The 12,785-nt window shown below is 30.0% G+C and overlaps 1 protein-coding gene across 3 annotated transcripts in view; it reads right to left on the reverse strand.

The window, feature by feature from the left end:
* Window positions 1–12,785, reverse strand: part of LOC108756382 (inactive rhomboid protein 1) — a 210,125-nt gene that overhangs the window by 7,681 nt on the left and 189,659 nt on the right. For 2 of the 3 annotated variants that reach the window (XM_018500139.1, XM_018500138.1), the window contains exons 12-17: window positions 7,825–8,019; window positions 6,888–7,071; window positions 5,198–5,434; window positions 2,467–2,657; window positions 1,989–2,285; window positions 1,511–1,664 (exon numbers count right to left, since the gene is read on the reverse strand). In XM_018500139.1, coding sequence (XP_018355641.1) covers window positions 1,511–1,664; window positions 1,989–2,285; window positions 2,467–2,657; window positions 5,198–5,434; window positions 6,888–7,071; window positions 7,825–8,019 — 1,258 coding nt within the window. Of the gene's footprint in view, window positions 1–1,510; window positions 1,665–1,988; window positions 2,286–2,466; window positions 2,658–5,074; window positions 5,102–5,197; window positions 5,435–6,887; window positions 7,072–7,824; window positions 8,020–12,785 lie in introns of all 3 variants that reach the window. The other variant, XM_018500137.1, reaches the window with a different exon arrangement.

Below are 12,785 nucleotides of genomic sequence, written 5' to 3' on the forward strand. Positions count from 1 at the left end.
ATATATATATAATTATGTATAATTACATATAATAGTTATATATATATAGTTATGTACAAAATTTCTTATAAAAAATCAGATCGATTTAAATAAAAATGACAAATCTTGCTCGGTTTTTGTTGCCAATCTGCCGTCAGGTTATGTCAGTAGACTGATTTGCTTGATTTCTGCCACCTCTGTTGGCGTTATCAATAGGTCCAGCCAAATGCAGACACAGATAGCTATGGTTTTGTAATGGTTTTGTAATCTATTCGAATTTGTAATTAGGTCGCAATTTGCTAGCATTTTGTTATCAGAGGAGAGTTGAAGTCGTCTTATTTAAAAAGCTGAATTTGTCTCATCGTCTTTTTAAATTTTTTATCACTATTATCAAAGCGCAATTAAGAGGATTCTATAGTCATCTGTTTCATCTTTTATCGACTAAATGCAATAATTTTTGTGCAACCATTTTTTTTATAGATTAGAAAATTTTTTTTCAGTATTAAAGAATAACATGTCTGTGCAGTGAAGTTTATATCGAGATTAAACAAAATTTTTGAAATTGAGATTTTTACTATTCCTTAGAATGCGTTCCTCTTGATGCTCGCAACGCTTATGGAATTATGTCATCCTTGTTATCCATCAAATGCTGAACAAGCACAAATAATACTCGCGAGCGTTGTGAACATTGTGATTATACGAGTATTTGCTAGACATAAAACTTTGCAATCTGTATTTATAAAATGTAGTTCATAACTTAGTAGAACAAACACACACTGTCGAGTTCTTAGAATTAGATTTAGCCTAATTTGATACGCATACACACACATGCATAATTTTTGTAACGCATTTTCGTATCAAATTAGAGTATTGATGTAGCAGTATATAGTAATGTGTCAATCAGGAACCCGTACTGAAAGATTTTTTTCAGTTCGATTCCAATTACGGTTTAATAAAATATTAATAATAAATATTTCGATTTCAATTTCGGTTTTTGATTAATAAATAATTTAAAAAATATATTATTTAATACAATGTTTTATATATTATATGTAATATATGTAGGTACATATATGTAGAAATCACAGTTGTAACGCTAATATAAATACAAGAAGAAAAGGGAAAAAAAAGAAACAAAAAGAAAGAATCAAACCGATAAAGTTATTGATTATAATTTCGGTATTATAAATTTCATAGAATTTGGTTTCGATTTCAATTTTGGTTTATCTAAAAAAAGAATTATGGAATCATTTTCTGTTTCGATTCCAATTTGGTCCGGATCCCTGATAAATGATACGTAAATCATATGTGTGCAAGTCCTATTGAATCAAAACGATAACTATAGGATCATTTTAATGTCCACGTCATATAGATAACAAAATATATTCAGATATATTAAGTGGGAGAGAGATAAGGAAGGTAATTTTCTAACTTTCTTCTCTAATGACTCGTAGATGGATACTATGTCCGCATTTAACAAAAGTACATTCTGTTCCAAGTCATCTTCATCTACAATAGTTTAAGTACTTACTTCTGCCCTGTAAGGGACAAATATTGCGCTGGCCAAATTCCCAGCAAGAGCACCAATAAAATAGATCAAAGCGATGCGCAACGAGCCTGTCAGTTTTTCCAAATCTCTCATCAGGAAGTATTGGATCAGCAACGTAATTATCAAATGGACGATTCTGAGAAAACCAATTTATATTGAAATAAATACATAAATCAAGAGTTCTTGCTTTTTAAATTAATTTATTCGGACTAATCAGTTCATTTTATTACATTTTAATAGGAAAATAAATGTTAATTTTTAATTGAATTAATAGCAAATTGATTTTACTTAGTGGGATGAATTTAATGAAATAAACTTCTAAAAAAATTTTTTGTTATTAATTAATATGAAATCAAATTACACATAAATTTTACGATTAAATAAACGCATAAAATTAATGCATAAAATTTTATATATTCAAAATAAATTTCATAAAATGCAATTTGTCATCAATTATTACCCAGCATGAAGAAAAATGGTGGTAAAGAGTCTGTAGAACTGGTCTGGCCATTCTGGATGCAGAAACGGTATCATTCCGCAGACATCGTGCAAACACTCCACCTGGGAGCACAGGGACGCTTCCTCGTGAAAGTAACCGTGGACAAAATCGCAGTACTCTTTTGTGGTGATCCGACACATCCCGTGAATCCCGATACAACAAGGGTGACCGATTACCTCGCACACCATGTGCTCCGCCATCTTATCCTTGTAACGACCGATCGGAAAATTGGCGTTGCCTCGTTGATCCCCGTTTTTACTAACAAAAATTTTTGGATATTTTTCTTTTTTGCAACCATTTTAATCATCGTGAATAACAGTTTTATTTTCACAAGCTTAGATATTTCCGCAAATGGATTTGTTTCATGTGAAAGTATTTTATCATTTGTACTTTGGAAAATTCACGAATGAATACACTTAGAAGATTGGAGAAAACTCACCTGAAACGTTGGTTAAAGGGATTAGTTTTCCGACAAATTGGCCACTTGGTGATGTCATCTGGCCACTCGTAAGGTGCGATGCTTGCCGGGGCATCGCAAAACTTAGGATCCAGCCCACAAACTGATCCACTGATGCGACCGCCAGGTCCGCTGTCTCCAGGTCCCCACTTCTTCCAGGTCGATATTGTATTCTGCGAGAGTGAACATAATTGCAATTAATTTCATTGCTAGCGCAAAGAGAATTTCTAAGACTTTATAATATTGCGGATACATTTAGCAAAAGACATAATAGTGATAGCAATTATAAAAGTGACAATTACACAAGTTTTAGATCAATTAAAAGAAATAAATCTATTTTCGATAAAAAAAAAAGCGGATCTTAGTACTTAAATATTTTATAGTAAATTTATATACAATATCTAATTCCATAAACTGCGCATCGAAATCTTTTTTGATCTTAAAACGCAAACATAAAAAGAACTAGAAACATTACATTTAAATTAATTAGCAAATATTGCCGAAGTGGTTAAACGGTAAGAATTCCTGCACGGAATATGAAAAATGTGAGTATAAATCCCAGCTGAGGCAATATTTTTTGAAATAAATTAAATTATTTACAGCTCTTAAGATGCTTAGGTACCATATGCTTACAATATTTTTCTAAGATGCTTATAATAATTTACAAAAAATTATTAAATTGCTTATCAATTTATTATGTAATATTACTAGTTCTATTCATGACTACGTTTCAAGACCAAAAAAGATTTTAGTGCGCGGTTTCTAGAATTGGATATGTATGTAAATTTCACTCTGAAATACTATAGTTCGAGAGTCAGTGAACATTTTATCGTATAATTTCAGCAAACTTGATTTATCAATTTTATCATTATTTTTATGCTTAGAAACGCTAAAGCGATAGTCTGTCAGCTGGCAGGCGGGACAGAGGCCGATCGGAACAATAAAAAAAATGATGTATTCATGTTATAGCAGCAAAATTGATCTTTTTTTCCTTATTGTCCGTCAGCATACAAGACGATATTAGTCTGCCATCTCCTCAAACATACAAGTACACTTGTATAAAAAAATATAATTTACTGAAATGACGTAACTAAAATAATACAGTATAATTGTCACCTTTATTTAGCTACCATTATATTTTTCTTTGAGTATAGCAATTTTTTGATTGAAACATGCGTAAATTAATAACAAAATGTGCGCAACTTATTAACCAAATAAATTATATAGCAAAAATTACATATATATCCATATATATAAAACACATTTTAAAGTTTTTAAGTATTATATAATATATTCATATATATTGTATATACATATAAAATACAAAAATTTTTTTTTCTTTCATTAAATTGAGACAACATTGACATACAATATATAAAGTTTGTGTTTATATTTATTACAAAAAAAAAAGGATTCGCATTGAACTTATGGAAATATTGTACATATGTCTTCCAGTTAAACGGATTGAAATTGAAGTACGTTATCCAAATAAAATTCTCAATGGGGACTCACCAAATTCAGTACTTTTTTGTCTAGAAACGTTTTAAAGTGGAAACCTATGGTTGTATCATATTTTTCACAAATCAAGTATATGAATCTTTCCCACACCCCCTCTTTCTCTCTTTTTTTCTCTTTCTTTTTCTACACACACACACACACACACACACACACACACACACACACCCCCCCATGTATTTGCGTGTGTGTACTTACATTTTCAACAAGGATACAGTTGCATAAAATGCAAATGAAAGTGTAATTTTTTAATTTTCTCCTGCTTTAAACACAAATATATTTGTGTTCAAAGTAAGAAAAAATTAAATAAATTAATTGCTATACTCATTTTTATCTCAATATAGCAACCAACCCTATCAATTTATCAAAGCATTTATTTTGTGGAAAGGTTATGTGTTTGAAATAAAGACAGAGATGTAAAATAAAGAAATGAATATATGTGAATGAATATAAATTGTTATAATTAGATTTAAAAGTCTAAATAAAGATATATTTTAGTATTCTATGAATCTGTGTGTATATATGTGTACGGTATTGGTGTAATATATTATATAGGCTGCGTTTCATATTACGCTCGCAATGCTTACGAGCATCGTTCTTGTTTAATATTTAATAAACAATAAAGATGGAATGATTTTACGAGTATTTTGTGAGCATTAAATGAACCGTAGTCATAGTGATATGTCGATGTCTCATAAATTATATAATTGTATTGTAAACCATACGTGTGTAAATTATATTTGACCGGTAAATAAAACAATACTTAAACCAATACATACTTGTAAAACAGTACATAAAACAGCATTTGCTTAAACGTCTTTAAACAGATACTGAATTTATAGAATCATGCCTATATTGAGACTTTTGTTTGGCATGTCGAGGACAACAATACTTCAATTTCAGCCAATTGAACCACACATTTCCATAAGATATATCTGTGCGGGGTCCTTTCAATTTCAAGTAATGAAAAATTGCGACGCTCACAATGCAATAAATTAAAAAATATTTTCTTTTCTTTTTTTCACTAGTGCTTTTTCTGAAGTTAAAGAATTAAATTGAAAATTACGTAGTTTACCATAGCAGTGGATCTCAGTCCCCGGACCTGTTAGGCGCGCATGGAAGAAAATTTTATTATTATGAACATGACCGTAAAGAGCTAGCAAAATATTACAAGTGTTTAAAAAACCAGGAAACTTACAGAACAATCTGCTTTGCTCGATTGAACGCAGCCGGAATCGTCATTCCTAATGCAACAAGCAGTATCCCGTTCTCTTTCCCGCCATACATCGATCTCCTTTAGGATCTTGATGTCACGACGCATACACGGTGCAAACTTAGCGCCAAGATGGATCAGATCTGCGGCCCTAGGACCCAGCCAGAAGTTTGCGGGTTCTTGATAGTCGACTTGTTGTAACGACAAACTTGTTACAAGAACCTGGACGCAATCAATTATTTTCTCAATCATACTCAACCCTCACTGAATGTAAGAATTTAATATTATCCTCTCATTTCTTATTTAATAAACAAAAACAATATTTAAATATTTAAATGTAGCTTGAAATATTTTAAACAACTGCAACCGTATATCTTGGTGTAAAAATTTTTATAATATTAAAAAAAATTTTTTATTATTATATTTTAAACATAAAGATTTCTGAAGAATAGCTTAAATTCATTTAAATTTTAGGTTTTTTTGGAAATTATAAAATGAGATCTTAATGTATCTCAAAATTTACATATATGTATAAAGAATTTTAGAAAAGATGTAAACTTTCTCAACACTTTTTAAAAATGTATCGGTTTATATAAAAAGATAGAGAAATTTTCTAAAAAGTTATAAAGAGTATATTCGATCACAATCTGATCAGAACACACTACAAGATTAAGTGTTTTATTCCAAATCACACTACAAAATTGAGCATTTTATTTCGAATCTATGAAGCTTAATAATTTGTTGATCAGCAGCGTACTTAATTAATAAACCACATTTTTTAAATTAACGGATTTTAAAACAAATACATTATGTATATTAAGTTTTCAAAACACTCTTCATTTTATTGTATTCATTGTTTGATTATTTTTCCAGTTCTTTGATTATTTTTATTTCTCTATGGAGCCATTAAAAAAATTTTATTTATAAGAATCCGAGGTAGAAACTGAGAAAGAGAGTTGATGGCTCAATTATATTTCGCCTTCCCAACTGTAGATGAAGAAATGTTACAGTAAAATACAAACGACATAAATAGCAGAACCAACCACATTAGGCATACAATAAAATCAATTTATAAAACAAAAAACTTGTTATAAATAATGTATTTGTCAATAATGTATTTGTTTTGAAACCCGTTATTAAAAAAAAAACAATTTGTTAATTAACTACGTTGCGGATTAACAAATTATTAGGCTTTATTTAGATTTAGGATAAAATGCTTAATCTTATAGTGTGTTCCGATTGCGGATGCACTTTGTATAAATAAAAATATACACATATATTCTGAAAAATTTTTAAATTATATTGTAGTAATTGTGAAAAAATTAAATAAGAATTCTAAAAAAAAGTTTTTTCTGAAAGGATTAAGCATACACATAAAAAAAACAAAATTTTGTCATAAATAAAAATTTAAAGCATTATTATAATTGTAATTCAAAGTGATCATTCACTTCTTATTATATTCTACAAGGATTGAATAGACTTACATAATTTGCTTTGATCCAGTATAAATAAAAAGAAAGCTTATCTTTTACTGTGCACATAAAACATTTGAATTTATTCTTAGCAAGATTAGTTTTTTAATAAACGTAATGAAATTCCAAACAAAGTTTTTAAAAAATGAAAACAATCGTAAATAATTGTGGTCAATAAATAGTGATCGTTTCTGTTTGCTCACCAATCCAGATCGATGATTGAGATCCATCCCGACAGGACCAAATCCGTAACACGCCAGCGATATTATCAGAATCAATACTTGCACAGTAGTGATCCAGTATGTGAAATACGGTCGATGATCCTCGAAATTGTCTAACTGCTTCTTTATGTCCGGTTTGTGCGCAACGCTTTTCCGAAAAGATCGTCTGAAATAATAGGAGAAAAATTTAATAACTCACGAAGCTCTTAATATGTTTTGTTTGCTATAATCTCGATTTTGTTAATGGACAAAACATCTACATTAATCTCTACGATATCCGTAATATGCGATATTTACTCCACTAACGAATTTTATTACGAATTGATTGATTGAATTGACATTAATTCGATTAATCATTTTTTGCTCGAATAGTAATAATGATATAATATTTTGTAATTACAATATTGTGTAAAGTAACACTCAGAGAAGAAAATAGCGTTTTTATATGATATTTATATAGATCACAACTATATAAATTTTATATGTAGAATTAAAATACAAAAAAAATTGAATAAACTATTTTATAAGGAACATAAATTTTCGTAACTATTCATAGTATTTAATTGCAATAATTATAAAATACATAATTTATTCAATTATATACTTAATTCTACATAAAACTTGTATGTAGCTATCATTTATACAATTGCTACTACTGTTTTTTTCTAGGCGTATAAAAAAATTATAATAATGACATAATTTAATTTAGAGGAAAAGATGTATGGTAGATTAATTAATAAAATTTTCTTTACTAATATTCTAAAGTTACCTTATGAAAACTAATGGATTTCACTTTTTCTTGCTTTACATTTTATAATCTTACACAGTTAGTTAATTAGTTTTCAATTAAGACAGTGTAGCTCTCATAAGAGTTTAATTTATTTCAGACTTCGCAATAAAGAATGAAATATAAATGTACCCAAAGAAGCGACCGACAATGCCCATCCCGTATCGTCGCCGATTACTGTTGTCAAAGACCCGATCGATCGTGCTGCGGGAGATCCTCGTGGCCCCGGCTATTTCCCGGCTGCGAAGAGTCACTCCCTCCTCTTGTGGCACCCTTGTACCCTCCGCCGGAGGCGCGTCATACTTCGACCTGCTCCAACTTGTTTTTCTGTAATCTCTTTCTTGTTGTACATGTTTGCGCGTTTGTTGGTCAACGACAAATCTACTTTGCAAATTGCTTTTGTTTGAGTATGAAACGTTTTGCGATCATTCAAATCGCGTACAGCCTTTGCAATGTCCAAATGTCAATAGCTCTTGGATTTTGAGAATTCAAAGGCAAACAAATTCTTAGAAATTTGAAGCTTAAAGATACACTGTTAGAAATGTTTGCGATTTCACAACACTTTAACTAAATACATAAATTCAGTAAATTTTCGATACTTGTACACTGTGAAAAATATTTGTTTTTGAATTTACAATAGAAATGTGCAGTAGATTTACAAATCATGTTATGTTTTGTTACGATTTCAAAATATTTGTAAATTTACAATAGATATTTGCTATGATATCAAAAAGTAAATTTAATGATCAGTTATTATAGACTCAATATAGACACTTGTTATGTAGCGATGGGTCACTGCCGAGAGTCTATGCACTGCCGAAGACATACCTGACTGCTCGTATAGAGTTATCGTATCGTTGATAGGTAATCCGTTGTAAGCTTCCTTTTTACACAGCATAATATTTGAAGCAATCCCCAAAGCGGAGAGCTATATTAGAAACAGTTTTTAACTCGTTGATAAACTAAAAGGAGTGAACATTTAAACAAACTATAAATTAATTTCATTAGATGTTGTGTCACTTTTTATTAATATCCTGATAGAAATAGCCATAGATTGCGTAAACAAAAACTGGAATTACATCTTTAAAAAATGTTTCATACCTGTGACAGAGTTTTTGGCGGCAGTCAGGTTTATCTTAGATTCTACGTTTATATTTAATAATACCATCTACAAACAAAACTTCGGCACATCCATGGACTCTCTGTTGTCTCCCGTCGTTACCGACTTGGTATTGCAAAAATGAGAGAGAACTGCCTTGATGTTGTTTAATGATCATGTATTATTTTATTATCGATATGTTGATAATTTGTGCATTGCTATTCCTTCTTCCAAAATAGATTCGTTTTTAGAATGCTTTAATTCTTTTCATTCTCGTTTTTAATTTACCCTGGAAATAGGTCACGACTCACTACACATCTTAGATAGCACAATCACGATTAGATGACTAAATTTCGATTAGTATTGGCAAACCGACCTTTTCTGGGAGACCTTTTCTAAATTTTTTCTCAAATCACCCTCTCTCTCAAAAAAGAGGAATAATCATTAATTTAGTAGATAGAGCTCTTTTACTCTCTAATACTGAATATCACACAAAAAATTTAACATTAGTATTAAATTGAAATATTATTACAGAATGACTATCATCTTAAATTCATTTTTGAGACGATAAACAACAGAGTCAAAAGCATTCTACGAAAGAAGACAGTATTGCATAATAATTCTGAGTAGAAAGATGAATTATCAGTGTCTTTATCTTGGTTCATGGTTCCTTTTATTCCATCTTTGACAAAAAATTCAATAAATTTAATAGGGACGACATCAAGATGTCTTTTTATAGTTCTAATAAATTACGAAAATACATTAAAGTATATAAAGACTCTCGACTTCATCTTTCCAAAAATAACGTATAAGATCAGTTATAATGATTGTGATGCAACATATGCGGAACAGACAGGCAGACAATTAAAGACAAAAATCAATGAACACAAAAATCATATTCGCTGGAACATGTCTGCTCGTTCAGTAATAACGGAACATAGGTTGCAACATAACTTCGATTGAAATAATATCGAAATTTTAGACGAAAAACCATGTCATAACAAGCACTTGATTTTGAAATTAATATTAAAAATCCTCAATTTACCAACAAATACTGAGAGCCTCCATAAAGCATATATTCCGATAATAAACAAAATTTGACATTGCAATACCAAGATTACTTTATCGTTCTTTAGTTGTGTTCGTCTATCGTGATAGTAACATATCCATTTACCTCGTGACTTATTTTAAATACATTTGCATATAATAATTTTTGTCTTTATATACCATTAATTTTATATCATGACTAACTCTTTTTTTCTCTACTGTAATATTGCTATTATTTTATTATAAACCAACATACTGACGCGTTTTTAAGAAAATTGACGAACATCTTCTCGATATACGAAACTTAACTATATGGCCAGTTCGGTGAGTTATTTTTACCAGAGTGATATATTTGCTCGATTTTTATCATCGTATAATTGATTTTATTCTTAATTTGACTTTTTACCAGAACATCGGAAAATTTTAAATAACCGGTCGTCCAACCGTTTGCGAATAAGTTTTCATCTTTCTGTAAAACAGCTCTCTCATAATTACTATTTATATAATTTCATCCATTTTTTCGACTGCGTTCAACTATTGTAACATCACTCTTACAATACGACTTGAATATCTGAAAAGAACTCAATCGTGAGACCGAAACATGTAAGATACATATGATTGTTAAGTAATTACAGAGTATTATATTATATATATTTCTCGTTTGAATTTTCATTAAAATAATTCTTTATATTTGACTCTTATATGCCCTATATTCTCTTATATTGTTTTGAAATTAAGAGTTCTTCGCTCTCGTAAAAACTTATTAATAATCAGTATCACTCATGATGGAAGGGATAACATGGTGTGTGCAGTTGTCTCTCTCTAAATCTCCGCCCTCTCTGTCTATGGATGTTCATGAGGTTCAAGGGCTACAACTGTGAACCGCTAAACATGGAACGGTATTCATAGTCCGTTTTTATTTTAAAACTGTTTTAAATATAATGCCTTAAGGTTCTAATACAGTTCTCGGATTGACTTATGACATCTTAGGACTGTATTTAAGATGTCGTGATAAGTCAATCCGAGGACTGTATTAACTTCTTAAGATATTACTTTTAAGACAATTTTAAAATAAAAACGGACTATGAATATCGTCTCATGTTTAGCATTTCATGATTGATAGGCTCTTCCTTATGAACAGTCCTAGACGGAGAGAGCAGAGATTTAGGGAGACACTGTCTAACTGCACATACCATGTTATCTTTTCCATCATAGTATCATTTCTTACGCTCACTTATACACAAATATAGAAATTACCTAGATCACAAATTAAAACCATAGTATAAGAATATAAAATATTTTATTGCGCATAATGGCCGGCAGAATCAAGACTAAATCAAGATAACAATCAAATATTTATCCTAAATTAGAACATCAAATGCTTATTCTAAATTTAGGACAACGCTTTGATTGATCAAAGAGTAGCCGCCATGTTGAAGATGACTGCGTAGAGCGCATCTTAAAAAATGAAATATTTTATATTCTTATACCATCATTAAAACAAGTTATATTAGGTGTACAATGTGATAATATTTATTTTATACAAATCTATAAATTTCACGGAACATTTTGACTGCACTTAGTCCTCATCAGCCGTGAATAAAAATTATAACTCAGTATGGAAAATCCCGTACGATGAAATTAATGCATAATAAAATTGGTGCTCGAATATGTTATAGATCCTGTACAGTAGAATAAAATTAACGCAAAGTATTAACACATAATAAAATTGACGCTCAAATGTGTCATATCTTGAATATTATCTCACCTTCATCTTCAAGTAAACTCATAGAGTAATAATTATATTCTATTAAGCCAAACATAAGACGATGTACCATAATGTCATAAATTCAAATGTAAAAGCATCATTTCTTCTTTTAATGGCGAGAAAAGGCAGTCAAAAGTGTTCTAATAAAAACACAAATAAAATTTAGTTGATTCTTTGTTCGTCTGATATTATGTACATATGTGGCATCATTCAAATTTTATCATTGTCACAAGTAAGAGGTGTTTCCATATTATGTTAAGAGTGATAATGTGGATCTGATTAATTTATATTACATTTACATTATCTTCATATAAGTTCTGTAGAAAAATGTACTTGCATATGTTTCACGCATTTCACCTTCACAATTATTCTACTCAATTTACCAATTATTTGAACTCTACACATAATCATTTTCTACATAACTCTGAAAAATGTTTATGCTTCAACATCATAATTGAGATGTGATTGAGATTCTCTGTTTTAAATACTTTCGATTGAGATTCTCTTTAAATACTCGGATTGTCCTTTCTCGCCATTAAACGAAGAAATAGTGCTTTTACATTTAAATTCATGACATTACATCGTTTTATGTTTGACTTAATAGAATGTGGTTGTTACTCTATGTGTTTATTTGGAGATGAAGATGAGATGGTATTCAAGATATGACACATTCGAGCGCCAATTTTATTATGGGTTAATTTTATCGTACGGGGTTTTTCATTGTATTGGGTTATAATTTTTATTCATAGCTGATGAGGACTAAGTGAAGTCGAAACGTTCCATGAAATTTATAGGTTTGAACAAAATAGATATTTGCTATTTTACAAAACACGCCGAGATAACATTAGAGATTCGCGCATATCTCGCGAGCCGACTGAACCTATGGTTTTCGCTGTTAATCGCCATTATTTCTATTATCCGTGTGGTCGCCTATAATCAGCTCATCTCGTGAAAGTCGTATCACGACAATTTTTGTGTATTTTACGATAAATACAATAAATTATTATTGTAACTAACCGAAGTTGTGTTTATTATAAGTGTTACTGTAAATGTAAGTATACTTTTCTTTAAATATATACTTATTACTTTAGTGTGTTACTATAAGTGTAAATATATTTTTCTTATCCTGACAACTTTTGCACGGAAAAAACGCTACGGTATATATATATATATATATAT

Source organism: Trachymyrmex septentrionalis, unplaced genomic scaffold (genome assembly GCF_001594115.1).
Source record: "Trachymyrmex septentrionalis isolate Tsep2-gDNA-1 unplaced genomic scaffold, Tsep1.0 scaffold126, whole genome shotgun sequence".
NCBI lineage: Eukaryota > Metazoa > Arthropoda > Insecta > Hymenoptera > Formicidae > Trachymyrmex > Trachymyrmex septentrionalis.